At 36.0% G+C, this 23,062-nt stretch overlaps 1 protein-coding gene across 6 annotated transcripts in view; it reads right to left on the bottom strand.

Annotated features, from left to right (window-relative positions):
- LOC104044777 (heparan sulfate glucosamine 3-O-sulfotransferase 1) overlaps positions 1 to 23,062 on the bottom strand; it is a 102,297-nt gene that overhangs the window by 19,534 nt on the left and 59,701 nt on the right. For 5 of the 6 annotated variants that reach the window (XM_064463869.1, XM_064463871.1, XM_064463868.1 and 2 more), the window contains one exon: positions 20,435 to 22,041. The exons of the other annotated variant lie outside the window; for it this stretch is intronic. In XM_064463869.1, the coding sequence (XP_064319939.1) occupies positions 20,993 to 21,922 (930 nt within the window). In that variant the 5' untranslated portion in view covers positions 21,923 to 22,041 and the 3' untranslated portion in view covers positions 20,435 to 20,992. Of the gene's footprint in view, positions 1 to 20,434; positions 22,042 to 23,062 lie in introns of those variants that run through there. 6 annotated transcript variants of the gene reach the window in all.

Genomic DNA, 23,062 nt, shown 5'->3' with positions numbered 1-23,062 from the left:
GAGGAAGCAAATTCTCCTGGAATTTGGAAAGAAAGCATCTGTCTTTGGCTTTATGCTGAATGCTGCATTACAATCACTTTGTTCCTTAGCTCCTGTACTTGGAAAAGTTTGAATTTCCCAGTGATGTCAGTATTGGCAAACATGTTGAATTATTGTTTAAAAAGGAACCCCAACAGAGATTCTTAAGTAGCTACAGTTTTTTGTTGTGAGATTGTTTCCATCATTATAGCTCAAGACTAAGGGAAATTACTTTCAGCAGTTTTTGTGCGCACACATGCTCTCACACTGTCTCTTCCTGTGCTTGCTCATGCTCCCTCTCCGACACTCACATGCTCTTAGCCTTAATTTAGAGAAAAATCCTGAAAGCTTTGAAAAATAAATTACGGAAACTGGAACATGCATCTGACAACAGGAAAAGGTTTCCTAATTGATTATATTTGTCCTTTAACAAGAAATAAGATGTCCTGTCTATCTTTTAGGTTTTGTGGTGTGCCTATTTAATGTTTATAGCTATCTATCAAGTACTATTTGAAGTAACATGTATAAAGTGCTTTAGGTGAGTGCCCCATGTTTCTGTTCTCCGACAGTGTTCTACAGCCAATGACTTAATGATGTCAGTTGTCTAGCACTTAATTTTGTATTCTTTATTTTCAGTCTATGACTGAAATAGGGGAATGATTTCTTATCTGTGCATCATGGCAATCAAATACATTTTCAAAGCTTCCAGTTCACTCTCTGGTTTGTCCTAAAAGTGAAAGGCCAAGAATATTCTGAACAAACAAAAGCAAAGAAGTCTTGAATGAACATCCTTTTGATCTTGCAGCATGGAAAGAAGATTAATTGGTAGAGCTACTGAAGGTGGACATAAAAAGGCAATGCCACTTGAAAAAGCCAACTGAACTACTTAGCTAAACACTTGGCCAGTTACTTGTAACACTATACTGCTAGCAATAGTTTGAAGTCTTCAAAGAGATAATGGCCTGAACTTTATAGATGTTTGAATTTCCAGTGTTCTACTAAAAGGAAATATTTAAAAAAATTAAAAATGAAGTATTGAAAATGTTAGGACCATAAGTCTATTCCTGTTAAAACTCAAGCGTTTTGCTGTGACTTTCTGTGAAAACAGAATCAAGTGTTTACGTTGCCTCTGGTGATTACTAAGTTGATAGTACTGTAACACTGGTTAAATTAGTGCTAATAATGCCTACAACCCTAGTGCTTATATTGTTCTAAAACTACTTTCAGTATGAATAAATGATTGGAGAAAAAAAAGTGTAGATATTTAGAGGACAAATACTTCTAAAAATGTGTATTATACCCAGTACCGTAAAATCACAGATTAAATGCAGCAGGTTTTCTGTCTGCCATCTAAAAGAAGTTTATTAGTTCCAGAGTCTGCCATGACTAAGAGCTGTCATTCCTCATCAAGTCCAGCTCTGAAACCCCAAAGCTCAGACAAGACAAGGTGACTGTCTTGGTAGAAAAGTCCCTGAGGGTGTTTGGGTGATTATCAGACTCTGAAGGACAGCCTAGTTCTTCAGCTTCCTTAAGGCCTGCTTTTCTAGGAATTAGCACAGATCTGCTCACTGTGGGCTTGATAGCAGACAAAAACATCTTTCCAAGAGTCAATCAGAGCTTTTAAATAAAAACATGACAACATAACTTAGAGGAACTCTTGGCAGAACTCGACAGCTTGGTGTCATTTGAGTATTTGAATGAAGATATTAGTTGACATGCAAGCAGAGTAGAAACTGCTGCCAAGACAAGGTTTGGACAAAACTCCTGTAGGTATATTTTCCAAGGCATCTTCAGATGTACTTCTCCCTTTTCAAGTACATTTAGACTGGGGGAAAAGGAAAGAATAAAAGGAATGTGGAAGACTTAGCCTTCAATAAACTCATACAGCACACTGGGAAAGCAAGAGAAACGATGGAAACGGGCACCTTGAAAATGGATATCTGTTTAGGGCAACAGCTGGGGGGGTTGGGATTTGTTGTGGTTGGGTTTTTGGTTGTTGTTTTCTTTTTTTCCTGGTTTTTTTTTTTTTTTTGGTTGTGGGGGTTGTTTGTTTGGGTGGTTTTTGGGTGGGTTTTTTTTCCCCCTCTTTCTTTTAGTAACTCCTTGAGGGAACAAGGCTTACTTGGTAATGCTGTCTCTCTCTGGTTCTCTCCATCTGGTCATTACACCCATAATGACATTTAAAATAATAGCTACTTTCAAGCAAATTTGTAATATACTTAAATTTATATGAGATCTGTGGAAACTGGCACGTAAATGCAGGAGATTTATTCAAAATAATGTCCCACTAAGGGAAAAGCAGGCAGAACACACCTGGTTCTTTGGAATAATGTTGAGGTTCTTGTGGTGAGTAAAGTTGGTAGGGGGATCAAAGGATAAAAATTCAAAGAAAGGATCCATTACTTGTGCTATTTATGATTTTTTTTTCTTTAAGAAGACGTTCTTAAATTCTGTGCAACAGCTAGGCAGGAAATGTAAATTTTTAAGATCACATTCTTCATATTGGAAAGAGATTGTCTTATAAATACTCTTAGATATTTGATTGTCTGCAAATTCTGTTTAGGACTAAAATTTGGACTATAATCCTTACTGTCATGTTTGAAGATGGACATTTCTTGGAATAAAAGTTTAAGGCATACAAATAATATATCATCATACAAATAGTGAATCATATTATTGATAAAGTCAAAAGGTGCTTGAAATGTTGAACCATTAACTAGTTCTAGACTGGTTGTCATATTTTATAGCCTTAATACAAGCTTATCAGAAGTTACAGCTGTTATTTGTCTAGAATATAGAATCATAGAATAGCCCAGGTTGGAAAGGACCTCAGAAGATGATCTGGTCCAACCTTTCATGGGAAAGGGAGCCTAGATTACCTAGCACCCTGTCCAACTGCAACTTGAAAACCTCCAGCAATGGGGACTCTACTGTGTCGCTGGGGAGGTTGTTCCAGTGAATGATTGTTCTCACTGTATTAAACCATGAAATTTCTTTCAATTATTAATAATCCGCCTTACACACCAAGAAGATCTTTCAAGGTATTGGATTAATTTCTTTCCCTCTAGTCAAAGCCTGACTAGCTAAGCCTTATTATTTCAGTTATTACAAAGTTTAATAAACCTAGAAAGAGGCTTGAGGAAAGCATGGAGGACCTGAAATTAAGACATGCAAAAATTGGATTTAAAATAGAGGCAGTTGCTGGTAATAATGTTTACACAGTAGGAATAGCTTATTAAGGCGATGTCATAATGACTGTTTCCAGCAAGTGTGGAGTAATTGGCTTGAGTAGCCACTTGATGTCATCCTGGTGCTATGAAGTTTGTCTAAAAACCATTTAAAAACCAGCTTTGATTCAAAGAGAATGATTGTTTCAGTGAACTTGCCTCATCTATATTCCTAAAGTTTTTTTCAGTTCTCTGCAAACCTTTTGCTTTTTTTCTTTTTCCCCTGAAGTCATGCAGAACCTGATTATGAAGCTTTCTGATGGAATGCTTAGTCTCTTATTTTTTTCTTTGATTTGAAATAGCTGCAAATTTTTCAGGAAAACGTGACTCACTTATGCCTCATGTAACTAGGCTGGTATCGACAGTTATATTAATTTGGCCCAAATACTTTATTTATATGGAAAATACGTAGGAAACCTTTCAAGAGTTTGAGTGATGGTTTTACTTCCAGGCTTATTGACCTGTGTTATGCCACCTCTGTCCTTTTTTCTGACCACCAACAAAACTTTATAAAGACAGGTATTTTTGTCTAGGAAAAGTTGTTCTTTAATGTTTTCTCCTTGTCATCCAACTTGATATAAAGAGTAAAAGGTGTCATTTGATCTTTGTGCATTTCTTTGGTGGGGAGGGGAGAGGGTGGAAAGGATGTTTGTCTCTTAGACAAACATCATAGGATTCAGAATAAAATTTTATTGGACTTTGTGGGAATTAATTTTCTCTGACACTTTTGCCAGAGTAAAATATCCCTGATCTCTTGAAGTATCTTTCTCATACCACTCTTCCTCCTTCCACCACCTAGGCAGATCAACTTCCACCTAGATCAACAATTTTTCTACTGTTTTTTAAATTGCCTATGACTTGTCCTGTTCTTTATACTTGTTCTTGGTTCTTTGACCGTTAGACCTGTATTTTCTACCATACAATTCATAATATTTTCCCAGAGCACTCCCCTGGAGTTGTAAAATATTTGCTTTGTCAGACTGCCACTTTGTTTTCATGACAACATTATATTCACAAAAGATTACAAGTTTGTATTGTCATTTGAAACTTTCACAAATTCTACCTCATATTACTGTGTAATCTAGAAGATCATCTACCGTCTATAAATCGATACAAGAACATCTTTCTCAAGTTCAAGGAATGAATAAGTCAGTGCACAGGCTCACTGGTAATCTGGGAAACCCTGTGTAAGAAACTGTTACTCGTTTCTGTACCTGTTTGCCATCCCAGTGCCTTCTCTGGTAGCCGCCTAAGAAAGGTGAAGCTGAGACTGAAAGAGTCCAGATAGGTGTTAAGAAATTGATTAAAGCTATAGTAGTACTTCTATAGGAACAAAGAGAGATTGAAAAGAACTGGGAGAATTCAGTCTGCATAAGGTGAATAATAGCGATTTGATTGAGGTGAGAAGATTCGTAAGAAATGACTGTCATCTATTTAGCTCTGTCTCAAAGTATGAAGTAAGGAGATGAAGTGAAATTGAAGGACAAAGGGACCTTTTTTCCCAGGAGTACAGTCATTCATTGGCATTTGCTGTTTCAGGAGGTCACCGAGGCAAGTCAGGAGCTGATTGTAGCCGCCTTTTAAGGCTTCATTAACAGCAATTAGTAGAAAATTTTTCCTTTGAGTACTTTGCAGAACACTACTACTGAATAAATCAGATACAGGTTCAAAAACAACGACCTCCAGAGCACAATGGCATATAAAAAAATAGGAGGTATATGAATTAAAGAGAATGCCTCTGCTTGAACTCCCACAATTATTTATGGCTGTGACAGCTCTTTGGGTTACTAGAGTGGGGATGAATATGGTTGTTTCCATCCAGGTTTAGAGATAAATGCCTTTCATTTGCTCTTCTCACTGACAGCAATTTGGGTAAGATTTATCTGTTCAAACTTGAACACTTACAGTGTAAATATTTGCAAATGTTAACTCTTTTGAAAAATTCAGTGAATGGAAAGATACTTTTAGGGCAAAATTTGTATTTTCTTGCACAGAGGTCTAAAACAGTTCAGACAAACTGTGTTCAGGAAGTGAATATTTCTTCCCCTGCTGCATATTACTGAAAAATCTAGACAACAAACTTACAGGCATGTAGCTACAATAGAAGCATACAAAGTTAGGTAGATGAATCTCATATTGATCATCACTCACAGTTGCTCACAACTGTCTTTTATAGTTGCAGTCCTGCAAAATGTTGAGATATTGTCTACAGCCTCTTCTGCTTCTACTTGGTGGCTCCTTTCCATAAATTCTTCTATATTGACTCCTGCAAAAGTGCTATTACAAAATCATATAGCTTTTATTATTCTCTGTGATGGGTTTAATCAGATATTTATGGAATCAGTCCTCTGTTTATATTTTAAAGTTTTAAAATTGGACTATTTTGGATCTGCTAAGACCATTGTGCATAAGAGTTGGCTTTTTTTGTGTTTTTCAAAATTCAGACAATAATATGCTTTACTGACATAAAGTCTTAGTGACTTTCCAGTTGCTGCTAATCCACATGGAGTTCTCATCTATTTAATGATAGTCTGCATACTGTAAGTGAATTTTGTAAAATACACTTTGTTCCTGCAGACAATACCTGGTGTGTTAAGATCGAATCACATTTCCGCAGTAGCTCTTTTCTGGCACTCTAGCCATCAGGGGAAACTCAGAAAAGGTGTAGATGCAATTTGACGCTATGTATTTCACCTGAATGCAAGAGCAGATGAGAACCTGGCTTCTAACGGAGACAGATGGCCAGCTACCAAAGGCATTTTTAGTATCACTTTGATCATATTACTTCAGACATATGTGGTTACTTATCTGTCTACTTAAGGTTTTGTGTATACCTGATTGCCTTATAATCTTGAATGATTCATTTTCACTATGCTTCCATGAAATAGGAACACTGCATTTACTAAGTGGGGGCAACCTATAGTTGTTCCGCAGTGCCTTATGTATGCTGGAAGGACAGTGTTTACTTAAGGCACTACGCCATTCTTCTGGTTGATGTCCTACAGAAAAGCTCTGGGATTCAGGGAGCCTTGAGTGACTTGTCCAAGAGCGCATAGAAAACAGAAGTCTTGCTAGATCAACACTGTTAATGCTGTTAGAGCTAAATGGTTCTTAGCTGTGCGTAGATGGTTATTAATCTGTTATTGCAAGATTTTGATGAATCTTAAATTTAACCTTTCCTATACTTGAGTAGTTTAGAATATTTTTCATCTATCAAACAAAGAAAGTTTAAAAATTTGGCATATGTAAACTTAGCTAATGTAAGCATTTAGATGACTTTAAACAGTTAAAATTTATATATCCTGGATTAATAGAAATTTGAAATGAGATAAGATTTTCTTAGTTCATAGAAGGGATAGGGAAAGCAGAGAAATTACAAATTGATGTATGTGAAGCAATATGAGAGATGTGACTGATAAATTATCTTCTGATATGTTAATGAATTCCAGATAGAGAAGTTGACAAGATGATGATTTATTGAGATTTTAATAAAGTAAATTAAAAATTGAAAGGTGATCTGAGTGAAAGAATCCCCAGGAATCTTCTGAAAAAATAATTAGGAGTTTGAACATTTAAAGAGGACTTTTATAGACATAGACCCTGATACTCACATTTGCATTTTAAATAGATACATCTGAAAAATCTACTGACTGAGTCTACAGTCAATACCAGTTCTCCTTATACTTACATAGAAATAACAAATTTTAAAATACTTATTTAGAAATATGTACTGTCCTCTTGCATGCCCTAAAAAACCCCGTAGTCAGTGCCAGACACTTTTTGGCCACCCAGAAAATCCTGCGTGCCTGTTTGACACTGATGAGTAAAGATAATACATAGACAGATGCAAAAATACTGTAACAAATCAGATATTTGTGATTAAGCTTAGCTTTAGTCAAAAGAAAGCAGTTAGGTAGGACTTCTTCAAGGAAAACTAATTCTAAAGTGCTACTTTTTTCTGTTTTGCTTTCCCACAAGAAACACAGACAACTACCTGTAGAAAAAATAAGAAACTATTGCAGAAGCAGGAAAAAAAAGTAACTGTAGCTGTTGGCTCAGACTGCTAGTCATTGTAATTAACTGGCTGAAACTTGTACAGCTAAGATGTTATCTTTAAAATCCAAGAACAGCCACCATGGCTTTAGTTTGTCTGAAAAATGTTCTTATTGGCTCAGTATCTGATTCAACGTGTTTGGTTGTTAATGTTCCTATTGTCATTTTCTGTCATGAGAAGCACATTATATAAAATAAGTGTAATTAGGAGATAATTCTTATAATACAGAATGTTTCTAAAACCATCAGTATTTTGTCTACACTACAGTAAGCATTCAAATGACATGGATTAAATTTGAGAGGAAAAAAAATAATCTCATATATCTAAAAATAACAATGTAATGGATGAGGTTCAACACACTCAATATAGTTACATAAAATACATGAGAAACAGTACCCCACTTAATTTTACCTATCTAATATTCTCCTTACATGATACATCAATTTTTTCTTTACGGTTTAACTCAATATTTATTTTCTCTTTTAAAATAAAGATCTGTTTAGCATTTGTTGATTTATATCACACACACCCCGCCCCCCGCATCTAGATAAATCTGCAGCTTACCACAATAAATTTTAACTTTTTCCACATGAAATATGGGCACTGTTTTACGTGCCCCATGTATGACAGGAATGCTTTTAATGTTGACTTCTACTGTGCGGTTTGAAATGTCTCTCAGGACAGAAGCTCTGTTGAATGTCTGCTTTTGGAGTAAATAAATGCATGCCTTTTTCTCTCTCCCTTCTCAGGTGTTCCCAGTAGTTTGATTTCCCACCCCACCCCTATAATTGAAAGACGTGGACCTATTGCATTTAAGACATTTGGACGAGAATTTATTTTCTGTTCCATTTTAATTGTCAAGGTTTATCAGTAGATCAGACATAAACCACCACTGATGCACCACTACAGAGAACAGGCTACCTGTCCCCAGGGACGTTTGCTCATAGCTGAGGTACAGGCGCAGTACGGCTGTGGTCTGCGGCGCAGTTCAGCGAGCTGCTGAGGGCAGACAGTCGCTGTGACTGTGTATTGACTGGTGCAGGATTACATATGCAAAGGGTGCTAACAGTGGTTCACATCAATAGAGGCACTGTCTGCAAAGGGAGCGTGGCTTTTTAATTTTTATTTAAAATTCTATAGCATCATGTAAAGAAATTGTCCCAATAGCACTTGCCTTTCCTTTTTGCAAAATCTTCCCTGGTTAAACATGCATCCAATTTAACTACTGCTGACGGAAGCCACAGTAAATCAACAGCTGGCCGGTAAGCCTGGAGCTTTGAAGTCAAAACCGCTCCTTCCTCTTTACAAAACGCTTTGAAACAATTTAATTTCTCTTCAGTTATTTGGTCACAGAGATCGAGGTATGGATAAACTGAAATAGATGTGCATTGGATGGAGGAGAGATTAGGATCTACCAGCATACACTGCTGGCTTCCAAAGACCAGAAGGAACTTTCACATTGTCATTTTTTACAAAATGTCAGAGTACAGGTATTTGGTTGAGGATAAACGAAAAGATCTTTGTGAAATTGTTGCTTCCTAGCACTTTAAAAAAATTGATCTTTCATTTGTTAGTGGGTTTATAAATGCAAACTTGATGTCATTTCCATCCATAACAGACTTACTAACTCCTAGGTCTAATTCATCAAGGACACACAAGTATGTTAGCTATCAAACCAGATGTTTATTAAAGGATGTAATTTATACTTCATTCTCATAGGCAGAATGCCTGACAGTATTGGAGCATGAATATAGCTCTAATCTGATTTAACTCCTTTCTTGCATAAACATATAGGAAAACTTCATGACTGAGTAACAGCAAAATCCAGATGAAATGTGGATAATCTGAGTAATCTAAAGAACACTATAGGGCATAGATTGAAAAGTTGGAATTTCTGTTTAAAGCATGTTGCACAAACCTTTTAAAGAATAACACGTCACATTATAAGGAAAAAAAGAATGTAAAGAGTATGTATCACTGATTATTATCAACAAAAGATTATATCCCCTAGATTAACAAAAGTGTTTGTTCATAGAATTTGATCTAAATGTTGTAAATTCCTACCATGAGCCAAATTCAGATTAAAGTAGCAGAAGAATTTGGCTTTGAATTACGTCACTAAGCATAAAATTACATGAGGATCTGATGAATAGAGGTTGGCCCCTGTGATTTATAACTGTTTACCTTACCACATTTTTGTATCATCTTCTCTCTGACACTGCAGATCCAGATAGTTCTCCAGCTAATTAGCTAGAAAGGAAGTGTGTAATGAATCTCTCTCCAACTTTCCATCTCCCGTTTGAAGTGCAAGTCTCAAGGTAATCGCTCTTTTTCCCCCAAAAGTTTCAGCTATTGGAAATTTGGGAATACATTAGTGTAAGTAACTTGGCTTATTATTTTTTAATTGAAGAAAATGCCTATCTTTTCTGGTTGAAGAGAAGATCATGGATATATAACACTAGAACACCCTGAGGGCTTAAAAATGGAAGGTAAAATCAAACTGAATAGTATAAAGAAACCTGTGATTTGGCTTTCAGTCTTGCAGTTCTTTGGAACTGGCTTATTTTTCTAAGCCACCTGGGACAGCAGATGGTGCCAGCATGCTTTTGAACCTCGTTATTTTCTTACCTGTTTTTGCCTAGCATTGTGTAGCACAAGGTTCTGGTTTGGGCCCTATACTTATGCGTGAAGCATAATCTGATTTATTGAGAGTTTGAGAGCAACATGGCCTGAGTTATCATTAGCATAATCTATATCTAGTTGCAACTAAAGGAGACATGCAATTGTTTTCCACTTATATGACTGAAGTACGTGATAAAAAGACGAGATTAGCTAAGACAGAATCCCTGCAGATTTAATTTATCATGATTGGTTCAGGCAGGAGGTCTGAAGAAAGTGTTATTTCCCTAGGCCTTTTGAATTGTGATGAGGTACCACTCCTGCAGGCCAGCAGGCTGTGCAGTCTACGTGCTGTTATTGACCAGAGGCTGCAATTCAAGGACCTGAAGGCACTGTTAACTTTATTGCAATGAAAATGAGATCAAGCTCTGTTTGAATTCCCTGGAGATAATCACGATGCATATCTTTGTGAAATGGCAGACAGATGAAAGAAATCTGGGCAGTACATTGGGCAACTCGCATAAATGATCTGTTGCCTGCAGCTGGTTCACTATGTAGTTGTGTGTTATTGTTGCAAGAAGAGATTAGCAGAAGGGAGTGTGACTCTTCACAATGTTTTGCTATCTGTCTCAGCTGCCTGGCAGCCCAAGGTTTAAGATTTTTCATGTTAATATTTAAAGTCCCAAGAGGATTGCATCCCAAGTGCATTTTTGAGCTTCTGATGCCCTGTATTCCATTTCAATCTTGACGGTTAGGAGAGCGAGCTTTGGGGCCTGAGGGCTTTCTGAAATGGAATAAGCTGAAAAGTGTACAGTATCTTTTCCTCTGGAGTACTGGGTGTGTAGAATGTTTCCCTCCAGAGCTCACAAATTTAGTATATTTAAAAATATGCTTTCCACCTATAACCAGAAAGCTTTGTGCAACATACTTATAGTTGCAATTATTTCACTGTTGGTAGCTGTGATTTAAAGTAGCGGACTAAGGAAGAAAGACTGCAGAAATGTTTTAATCTTATTAAAGAGTCATCACTCTTTGCCTTGGACATTGCTTATGAAAAATTATTTCATCTTACTTCCCAGTGTTTTTGAGGATCTTTGATTACCCTTGCTTATTTTAAAACATAAGGTATTAAATACTTCAGACAAATAAGATTTTTATGCTCTTTACTTGTAAAACGGACAAGTGGCAAGCTACTAAACAGGTTGAGACTCTTTTGCTACAGGTATCTTTATTACTATATCTGTATTTCATCTGTCTCATGACTATAAGATGAGTAAATCTGAATTCATCTTCACACCTAGTGAAATTTGGACAGGTTTACTTACCTTGAGTAGGATATAACTGTATCTGAGGTCCTACTGAAGACACAGGTAGTGAGATTAAAATCCCAGAATACAGCACATTCAGATCAATGGCCCGGATCTGCAGCCTTAGCTCAAGCATTACATCTGTCATAGCTAGGAGTCTTTCCTGGTCAAAGGCTACAGAATCAGTCTCCCATTTGATTTGTTTATTTTGATCTTCCTATCAATAAGGTACTGTAAATGCTAAAATGTCTATTCAGACTCTTCTGTTGCTCTTACTTTTGGTATTGTATTATCTTATGTATAAATTGGTTAGATATAGTCGTACAAAATTTTTCAACCAGTACTACACTTAAGTCAATTATGTAAAATTTGGCAGCTGCTTTTGCCCAGGCTATTACCACTTAAAAAAATACTGCTGCACTGTTGTTCCTTGATATTCAAAGAGATCTAAATGATGATCAGTGAATAACAAAGAAATGGTCAATGAAACAGCAGCAATAAAAAAAATATCTTTTGGTAGCTCAGATAAAATGCTTTCTAAAGTAAACTAAAACGAATTAAAATAATTTCTTTGTGCTCGTGTTAGTGTTGAAAATACTATATTTATATTTATGAACTGGTGGCTTAAGCAGCACTGAAGGTGTACTGGAAAGTGTTAGAATATATTCTGTCATTTGGCTCAGCTTTAGGCAATTATACATGTAAACATAATTACTGTGGTACTCTTTTTTTTTAAACATATTGGTCTCAAGTTTGTGATGAATGAATCTGAAATGTGTTTTCATGACACCTTTTTGAATTGAATTAATCCAATATTAATTTATTTTAGATGTGCCAGAAGCATCATCCTATTACTAATAAGTTGAAACAGACAGCAGGAAATGCAGGTCCCTTCCTAGCATTGCCAGAATGCATCTCTGTGTGTATCCAGCAATCTGGGTGATATGTTGACAGAATGAGGCCAGCGATGCAAATAAAGGAATTTTTTCCCTCCTCTCTCCTTGCAGTAAATACACTCATTTATATATGAAGTCAGAGAATGCGGTTTATTGCTTGTCATTGACTAACTCACTGACTAGAATTTCTACAGAAAAATAAAATTGAGAGCAATAGCTTCTATATTAGCATTATTTTCACGTATTTAATTTCTGTATTAAGTGATAAGAATATTTTTGTTTCGGAAAGTACAGTTATTTCATTTGGCTTATCAGCCACCCAAGACGGAAGTAGCATTCTCTATGTATATGCATTTCAGGCTAGATCCTTAGTACAAATTAGCTACTGTTTTACTGCAGTCACTGTAGCTGACTGAATTCAGTGCCACGTTACATTAGTGGAGCACATGAATCCAAATGCTTCTGCTAAATATAAAACACATACTTTTTTTTAAAATGGAAGGTGAATTTTTTCCTATCCTCCAAAAAATATCCTCAATCGTTATGCTTTCTAACGTATGTCAGAATTAGCTGTTTTGTCTTAATTGCTTGCAGGTTTGTCCTCTGATTCCCTGACATACTACCACAGCACAGAGACAAAATTTATTTATTTCTGAAAGCCATAGTATATGTTTTATCTTTTACTTTTCTCAGATCACAAAAGCTCAATTTAAGATCAAAACTATTTATTCCACGAAAGAGAAAAGCCAGAATTCATTAATAAATGAAAAAACCACAGAGAAGGATTTATAGATAGAGGAGAAAATCAAAGATAGTGGGTGACTGGCAGTGAAATTGAATTTATGTGAAATAAACATCCTGGGATTTAGTATTTAAAGTGAGATAACATAATCCTGTTCCCTTTGATCATAGTATACAGATGATCAGGATAGGAAGTCATGCAAGTATATATAAATGAAGTATATCAAATAGTTATTTGATAAAAAGGAATCTTGGACAAAGGACCCTAACAAGAGAACAAGCTTCTGTTTTTTCTGGCTCGTTGTATCTAGTAGCTACAGAAAGCTGGATTAGTATATTTTATTCATACTTTTCTGGGTGGCTGTATTTGTCTAGAATAATTACCATCTGTGATGACTGGGGTTTTGGACAAAAATAATGGAGGACCCAGCAGCTAGTAAAAGAAATTAAACAGAGCTTCCAAAGTGAGCTTGCTGTTATGGAATGGAATATATACCACAATTTGGCAAAAATCTGTCTTGTGGGTAATCTGGGGGGGTGGGGGTGGGGGGGAAGGCACCTAACTGCACATTTCCACACGAGCACCCTAAGAACTGGAAGAAAGACTTTTTTTTCTGATTGAAGCCTGAATGTCTGCTTGATGGAAGGGGAAACCGCTCTTCCCAAGCTCACAGAAGATGTTGCAAGTAGTCATTTGGATGGCCGAAGCAGTCCTGATCTCACTATATCATCTGGAGCACACAATACTCAGTATGATTCAGCCTGTTTTAAGTGAGCAGAGTTTTTCATATGCCATTTTTTCCAGTCATGGAAATGTAAGACTTAGCTACCACCCTACCTAATCTTTGTATTTTTAATGCAAGTGATTAATATTGTGAACGCTGCCCTTTTAACATGGAAATCAGCTGGTAAAAAGGGTATTTGCTATGAAAATATTTTTCAAGGGAGAGGCAGGAGGGTGCAACACAAGGCATAAAAGAACTAAAAAAGAAAGTGAACAGTTTTCTAATACTACTAAAAATGTAACTTTTGAATGGAAATCTCTTATTTAAGACACTGAAATGAAAATGTTTTTAAATTCTTAATTTGAATTTTAAAATTCCAAGTTTGTTATTAAACAATGTTGAGATTTCCCCTCTCCTTAATTAAAACACACAGAAAGTTTATTTCTGAAATGTATGAAAGGCAGTTTACTTGAACCCTGTTGTGCTATGCTTACTGTACCTAAACAGGTCCTAAGTGTGTGACCAATTAGCCTTTTTTTTTTCCCAGAGAATCTGTTAATCTATATTATTCATTTTGTCATATGTACACTTGACAGAAAACCTCAGTCACGTAAACATGGGTTGTCTGGCAAACACATACTGGATGAAGCTTACTCTGAATCTAAGACTACAATACCCATTCTCTGCATGGTGAGCGTATTTAGAGCAGTATATGGTGCTAGCTCACAGAAGATATCTAGGGCATGGTCTAAACAGAGTTCAGTTTATTAATACAAGAAATAACATGTGACAGATAGCTCATACTGGAACTGTTGCCCCTGGTTCAGTGTGCCGTCAACAGGATCACTTAGTGCACAGCTGTAGATTCTGCTTGGTTTTGTTTTAGACAGAGTGTGTTTTGCAAGCTGTGTATGGTGCGTGCGTGTGTAACTATAGCATATGTTGTTTTATGAGCCTTTAATCTTTCTTCACTCAAGGCAGCAATGCACCCCCTGCAGTTTACAGTGTTCCATCTGTGTCACTTGTCTTGAGTTGTAGATTTGTATCTTGGCAGAGTATAGAAAAGGTATCTTCAATCTTCTTGTGACAGTTGCGCAGCACTTTTCTAGGCTGACAGTCCTTGTCAAAGCAACAAACCTGCGCTATTTAGTGCTGCTAATTTTCCATAAGGAATTTAAAAGTGCCCAACACTTAGTGAGGGAATTGTTACTTCCCATCCAATTTGCCTTAGTAGCATTGCAGCATTTCACCCAAGGATAGACGTAATATATTCAATCTGTTCTACAGTATTGCAGGATTTCCTGATAAGATGAAATACAGTGTTTTGAGAATATATATTCACGTATGGCCCTGATAGCATAATGATCATAAAATTAACTCAGGCATGTAGAATACCTAGATAAACCCCCGGAGTACCATGTTACGTACTCCTGTGCATCATCTTATCGCACCAGTCATAACTTCGAAATGTAACTGTGCCATATTATGTCAGCAAATATTTAGCAAAGAGGGCCTTCAGCTCAGGTTTTATTGCAGTATAGTTGCCCTTGCCTTATGTTTTCCTATTGCAAATTTGGCTGATACATTCCCAATAGAAAGTTTACAATGGCTCAAAATGTTCACATCAAAAGAGTTAAAAGAGTAAGAAAAATCTTAGCCAGCCTGAGTGGCAAAGGGAATGCATTCGCAATTACCTGTGCTTCACTTTTATTACTGACATCTGATTTAGATCTGTAAGTCAGTGCTTTAGAGTAACAATATAAGAGTTTAGAGTAATGTTCTTCAGAATAAGAAAAACTGTAACATAGTTGTATTATGTAATGAAGAGAGAGAAAATACAAAGAGGTTGTTAAACTATTATCAGTCCCTATATCAAAATGTTCTTCACCGAGAACTGTAATAAACAGAAGTAATAGTCTTAATTCTGGTATGATAACTCTACTTTTATTGTAGTGTGACTCAAACCACCTTTGTATCTCAGAGGAAACAATACAAAACCAGAGAAATGTCCTTTGAGAGAAAAGAAAAAACGTACCACTGGTAAAAGGCTTACCCTAAGATGTTTTCCTTTAAACACTTACTGGGAGGTTTTTGTAATGGAACTAAAAGAACATAAAATGTAAAGGCGAAAGACCATTTTGTATCAGAAAGCAGACTTCATAGTACTTGTTACATGGGCTAATACATGAGATACTGTACATTTTACGCCACATCTATTTTACCAGGAAAGTAGGATTTATGTCAGTCTGGTTTAATCTGTTGTATTTTCCCTAAGTAGCAGATTCAACTTCAAGTACTAATTTACGCTCTGCAGTTCCGTTAGTATCTTGGCTTCCAATAATTTTTCAGGAATTGTGGTAAGCTCATGTCACTGTTAATTAACCTTAAAGACATGACAGCGCCTCTATAATCACACAATGATACTATAGAATCTTTTTATCCACCGTTAGTTCTAACTTATAAACTTGTTTTATAAAATAGCAAAATGATTTAGTGAGTCACATTGAAATTTGAAATAATCAAAGTGGAAATTACTTGGACAGTAGCTAAATATTGGTCATTAACTGCTGGTAATGATTAATATGCTAGGCAAATTAGTACTGATTTTAATTCCAATGTGTCTGTTCATTCCTATGGTAAAATTCAAGCTTTTGAAGGAAATGAAGGCTCAAATCCACAAGTATAGAAAATAATAATCTACAGGAGTATAATATTTACTTAAATAATTTCAATGTTCCTTTCTCTGCAAGGAAATGTTATCGGGAGCATTGTTATTGTGCAACTCCTTCTATGAATCAAGGTATTGGGGCAGGCCATGCCTCTCTCTTTCTATTTTTTTTTTAAACTGTGCTCCTATAAAGCAAAGTAATAACCCGTATTTCTGGTTTTGATCACATAGATTAAACAAGAAATTATAGGAATTATGATGATATTAAAATTTGTGTCCAACTCATTAAAGCATCTGAATTGACAAAGGCTATAAGCAGTCAAACTTGCTGGAAGCAACCCAATTTTTAAATTTCTTTTTGATGCACTCTTGAAATGGCCATGAAGGCTGAAAGCTCTGTATGCGGATGCGCTTCCCTACAGTAGTCAATCTAATCTTTCTTCGATGCATTTTATAGGATTATCTGATGGCTTTGTATCAAAAGGATACTGAAGGAGTTGATGTTGTGTAGCAGCATCCAACAATGTGCACTGAGTGTATGCCCTCTGTAAAGTTCTCCACAATACTGCCTGTGGATATTCCAAAAAGGTCTCTGCTTTAACAGATATTCTTTGAGAGGAACTGTAAATGCTGTATTAAGGCTAAGCTGTGAAAGAAAAGACTGGAAGTCAGCCCAAGGCCTTTGAGCAGCTAGGTACAGAGGACACAATGAAAATATCCTACCCTCTTCCTGGTAAAATAACGGGGGTGAGAGTAACAGGGGTGATGAACATCTCTGGTTTTTTTCAGATTAGTTAAGTACTAGGAGCTTTTTGGGGCAAATACCTAGCTCTTAAGTTTCCCACTGCTTTTTCTGTAAGTACTATAGGTAATATATACAGCCCATATAAAAAAATACTAATATTAGACTCATCTGGTTACTAGGTGTGAGTGTGCTGCTTATTGTGGCAAAGGCTAAACTGATCTGCTTACAGCTGCAGTTGCTTGATATTACTAATTCTCAGTGATATTAGATCAAAGCAAAGATAAACTATGGCATTTAATTAAAAAAAGGAAAGGAACAGTATTTGAAGCGAAAGCTTAATATTTGTGGAATGCGAAAAAACATCAGAGCGCTGCTCAAATAATAAATTCTGCAGTAGTTTTACACACGTGACTGCATCGTCTGTTTCGGATGCTCCCAACACCCTTCGAAACAACTGCATGATCTCCTTAAGCAACCCACCCACAGGAAATTTATTTCTGCAAACACCTCTTGAGCATCAAATAATAATAAGAAAGTCCTTTGATGACCAGTTGGAGAAGAGTAGTTTATGGTTTGCTCTCAATTGTAGAAATTCATATGAGATATTTGTAATTTCTTAAATTGTAAATAGCATCTTTAAATTGACTGTGAGCTGTCAGTTCTTTCCAAAATTTGACTAGTGTTGAATTCCAAGTGCCAAGAATTGGGTACTTTTTATTTCAATATTACTGAAGTGGATCTTCTGTTAAGCTGATCTGCTTCCCCCTCCTGAGGATGAGGGAAGGAGTGTTATCTTTTGAAGACAGTAAAAAAGGAGAAGGTCAGGACTTCATGAGGCAATATTTTTTCAGACCACAAAATGAGAAACTGATTGAAACAGTGTGTAATGTTAAATTATAGTCTACTATATTTATTGAATTCTGTTATGCAGAGGTTAAGTTGCATCTTTGCAGACCATTTACCAAAACAAAACTTTAGATGAGAATCTTGATTTATGTAAAACCAAGACAAAACAACCAACCCCTCACCCAAATTATAATATACATAATATAATTCTTCTGGTATTAGTAAACTCTAAAATGATAATCGAATTCATTCCATCAACTCTGTCCTTCCCAAAAATGCTGAGCAGGAATGAAGAGTGCTAAGAAATCAAGTAGATATATGCATCACTAATCCATACAGATCAGCTCTCCTTGAAATGTAAATTCCAGAACAGGGACCTGCATTTTCAAAGATGTATATAGCTTCTGCCAACTGGTGTTCCTGCATTCAACTCATTTAAAGATTAGCTGTAAACTTCAGAAAAGAAGGAGAAAGACTTGAGGCCTGCAAGTATAAATACAGAAAGATGTTAGAATTTTTTTAAATTATTTTCTTCTTGGAAGCCCATGAAATTGGATGTGACATATAGACGTGCAACCTCTTTAATTACTGGCAACTAGCTGAAACCTTTGTTAAAGTATAATTTTTTTTCAAATTAGTTTCTTAAAAAAAAAAACAACCAACCTCATTCATATTCAGTACTATTAAATGGAATCATCATTGAAAAGAAGCAAACCAAGAAGAATATGGGAAGTTTTAGAATGTATAAGAAACTGAAAGCAATGCTGAAAGAACAGCTACAATCTATGATATATACCGCTGTTATGTTGCTACCTTCAATACTGTCTTTCTGAAATTAGTGGACTGGAACGCGTTCGTTCACCATTGAGACTGCATTGGTCAGAAAGGACAGGCTATGTTAAACAATATAGGGAATCTGGATTTGGGGCTTCTGTTATCAGATAAAAATGTTGTGCCCACAAAACACAAAGTGTTGGTCCAATATAAAATTGCCCTCCTGATTCAGAGTTCAGAACTTTTTCTAGGTTAACTTTTTACTTGACAAATGACAAAGAAGGTATTGTTATATGACACAACTGTAATTGTTACAGTTTACCTATCCAGCGTCCTTGTGGAGATGGTGTAAGACCAGCATAAACATCCTGTTCTTTCCACACCCGGCTCAGAGAAACTTTGTACTTCTGAGTAGTGCCCAATCTGATCAATATTAATGATTAAGAAGCCACAAGGTGGAAGAAGTAAATAACAATTTTGACCATCTGTAGAAATGAGATGTAGTAAATAATCATGTCAGAAAGATAATTTCAGAAGTTAATTATAGGCTAATGACAAATAAACATAATTTTCTCCCATATATGCACATACAACTAGCGGAGGAGATAAAGAATAACATTTATTACATTATTTTTAACATTTTATATTTTTGAGGGAATACTTGGTGAATGCTATTTCCACATAACCTGGCTGAGTCTGACTCTGTCCAGCCTCAGTGGAATATTGCTACCTGCCTAACATCTGACCAGCCCCTTCATAAAGTATTCAAAGCGTAAAAATTCATGCTGCAATATGTACCTTTTAGCCTGTGAAGCGGAAGAGCTGAATCCCACATTAGGAACATAGACTTCTGTAGGCTGCGCAGTGGCTTCGACAGAAGGGGACAGGTTCAGGATTCCCAACAGGATTAGGTGGAGTTTGCTGTGATGCTCAGTGTGGGCCCACACAGCTACAGCTCACCAGCGTTCTGAGAAGCTTAAAGAGGAGTGCACCCAATGAATGCTTCTACTAGGGGGTGCACCAGAGCTCCTCGATTGCAAGATGCCATGTCAAACAAGCAGATCTGCATCTGTAGTTCTATCTGGCACCATATTTAACATTTCAAGTTGACTTTCTTCTTTGGTATTGATATATAATAAAATGTTTAAATGAAAAGGAGAACAGACCAGCACAATACTGTCAAACAAAAAAAATATTAAAAACTAAAAAACTCTTAATGCAGGGGTATAGATGGGTGTGGCTTTTAGATATAATCTGAGCATGGCGTACTTAGCATATTGAACACTGTGTCTGAGATATACAGTATAACCAGATGTTATTTTAACTTTGAGTACATCCCACGAGAAATGACAAAATAAGAATACTCCCTGCTTTGGAGGGCAAGCAAGTAAATTTTGTTTTTTTTTAAAAAATAAGCATCAGTGTGCCAATGGAGATATGTAAATTAAAGGCAGGAGAGCAATGGAATAACTAGTCACAGAATGCAAACATGATTAATATGGTATTACAAATGAAAAGCTTTTCCATCCAAGAGCAAAGTCACATAATTCATATAATCAAATATTTGTACAGTTGATATTAATTTTTTTGCATTAATTTTTTTTAGTGTATGAGTAACAGCGTAAATTGAGGTTGCCTAGGTCTGTTTAATTTCTTTACATTCAGAACTCTCACTTAGAGCTTCTTCAAATAGTTCATATTCTTTGTTTGGAGGTTTGTTGGTTTTTTTTTCCCCCCCCAAACCCAAGATAGTAAGAGTGTGGTTTAATACTAATGATATACAGACAAAGAGGTTCTAGTTCACCTGTTCAAAATCATAGGTGAAATAGATTTGTTTTATTATTAATTGATTAAGAACTTCGGCATATTAACAGAGGATGAATTATTTATTGGAGCCACTATGTATGCCCCTGTTTTAACATATAATTTAGCTTATTGTACGAAAAATTCTAGAAATCAACGACACTATCATTGTGCGTGATATAAAAAAGTACTAACAACAAAAAATACAGAACAGTTAGAATAATACCATTTCAAATATTTACAGTTTTACACTGTTAGAAGCAGTCATTTTTCCAAAACAGCACAAACTTTGTAATAGATACATATCTGAAGTAAGTCTGCTGAAGTTAATGTATTTGCATGATGGGAGAAAGAAGATCAGAGTATGACTCACAGTAATCATACAAATATGTGGAACTCATTTTTGCCAGCATAAAGGGTACCATTTAAATGAGTGAACAGAAGTGTTACTCCAATGAAGCATATAACCAGTATGTTAAGTTCTCACAATACGAATCTCTACAGTTTAGAAAGATATGTTTGAAAGAGTTTTTTCAGGCCCTTTTTAAGAAACATTGATTCCAAATGCATTAATGCCAGTCAAAGGAATGATTAACCATTCTGTAAAATTTTGCATTGTGCTCTCTGAAGTAAGAATACAGTTGCTCTAAAACAGTGTTGTTAACAAGCGGATGGGGGCGCCCTTTGGATTCATGTAGACATCTCTCCCTTCCATCACTCCTAATGCAGTAAAATCCCTTGGTTTGGTTAAAATAAAAATTAGAAGACATAATTCGGGAAGGAAGATTTAGAAATCTTTCAACTTTTTGTAATTCAGGAAGAGGGTCCTTGATTAAAGTATTGCCATCCACTATGTGAATCTGATCCAAACTGAAATGCTTCAGCCACTTTTCCATATGAACATCATATAGACTTCTCTGAATAGCTTTGTATTTGGTATTAAGTGCTCCGTTCTTAATAACAATATCTTCAAAAAGCTGAACAGGCTTGTGGCTTTCTACTCGGTTGTAATATACTTGGGTATAGTCAGATATAACTCTCTCAGTGGGATCTCTTAGAATGAGCAGCAGTTTAATGGAGCTATTCATGTCATGAATTCTTTCCGGAGCCTGTGGTGATGTAAAATAGCCTGGTGTTTTCTCAATTGTAATTTGATTTCCATAAGAAAATGGCATGAGACTTCTATACCAGTCTATTCCTTTCACATAATTTTCATCCCAGTCAAAGAAGTGGACTTCTGTAGCTGCTACCACAATATTAGGATGAATATCCAACATTTCCAACAAAGCTCTTGTCCCTCCTTTACGAACTCCTATGATGATTGTCTGAGGTATTTGTCGGCTTGTGCCAGGAGGTCTCACCTGTGCCGAATAGTGTTCACTTTTATTGCTGAATAATCCTACTTGCGACTTCAGTGTTTCCAACAGTGCCCCATTCTCAACAGGAGCACCCTGAGCATGAGTCAGCAGAAGATAAGCTGACAGTAGTAGGAAGGCCATGTGGAGAGGAATAGTTAGTTCAAGATACTGTTATGCTCAGCTAATGAAAGAATAGGTAAGTCCCCTCTCGAGTTGGTTGGCAGAACCCGTGGTAAACACACAGCAAGTTTCTGAAGCATCTACAAAATAAAACAAGACAAATCAGTGTTTCTAAACCCTTCCCTAGTTGGAAATTCAACTCTCAATGCAATTCACAGATCTAATCTGTGATCACCACAGAAGATTTATACTGAAGATATTTGTTTTCCCTGACTTTATTTCAGAAGAACAAAAAAATACCCCATATAGTTTTTTAACTTAATCATAGGTGACCAATGATGGATGCTAACCCTTCAACAGCTTTTATTTCCTTTAAGCAAACTTTAGAATTTTTTATCTGATTTTAAATTCCTGACTGTTATTTGCTTGCTAGTATATATAGTATATATATAGTACATATAGAAGTATGTGTATAGTATATATAGAAGTACCATATACTTCTCTTGCTATATATATAATACACTATGTATACCATACCCAAAACGATAGTCATAATAATTCCAAAGCATTTTTGAATGTCAATGCCTTGCCCCAAATTCCCTGCTAGAATAGTATATCTGAATCTAAATAATAGCACTGGATGGTGGTGCATCCATTTGGTTTCCAGTGAGCTATGGATCATATGAAAAAAGTTCTGTTTGCTTAGACAGAGAGAACAAAACACAGATATAGGCAAAATTTTGGAATCTAAGCCCTTTAGAGCAGAAAACTAATAGTGTGCAAAGCACGAGTGAAGTGTCTGAGATGTATCAGTGTGGAAAATCTAAATGAGACTGGGTGGATTCTTTGTAAGTATGTAGGTACTCGGAAGCACAGTCACTTAAGTGTTGGGAAATTCTTGGCAAATTCAAATCGTTAGTGTTAGATCACTAACAGATCTGTCATCACAATAGCAGTGATAAAAAATTCACTTTTTTTTTACAGTTTTTTAAACAAAAAATGGTTTACTATCACAGAAGAACACCTGCACTGGAACCACTATGTTTGGATTGCCTGTTTCTATGTCTGAAAAATCTTACAGGACAAATCCTCAATGAGTGTATTCTTGGACTTCACCCCATTTCTGAGCAATTAAAACACTTTAAGATTTTTGGGATAGAC

This window comes from Phalacrocorax carbo, chromosome 12 (genome assembly GCF_963921805.1).
Source record: "Phalacrocorax carbo chromosome 12, bPhaCar2.1, whole genome shotgun sequence".
Classification (NCBI taxonomy): Eukaryota; Metazoa; Chordata; class Aves; order Suliformes; family Phalacrocoracidae; genus Phalacrocorax; species Phalacrocorax carbo.
This window is presented reverse-complemented; position numbering and strand designations above follow the sequence as displayed.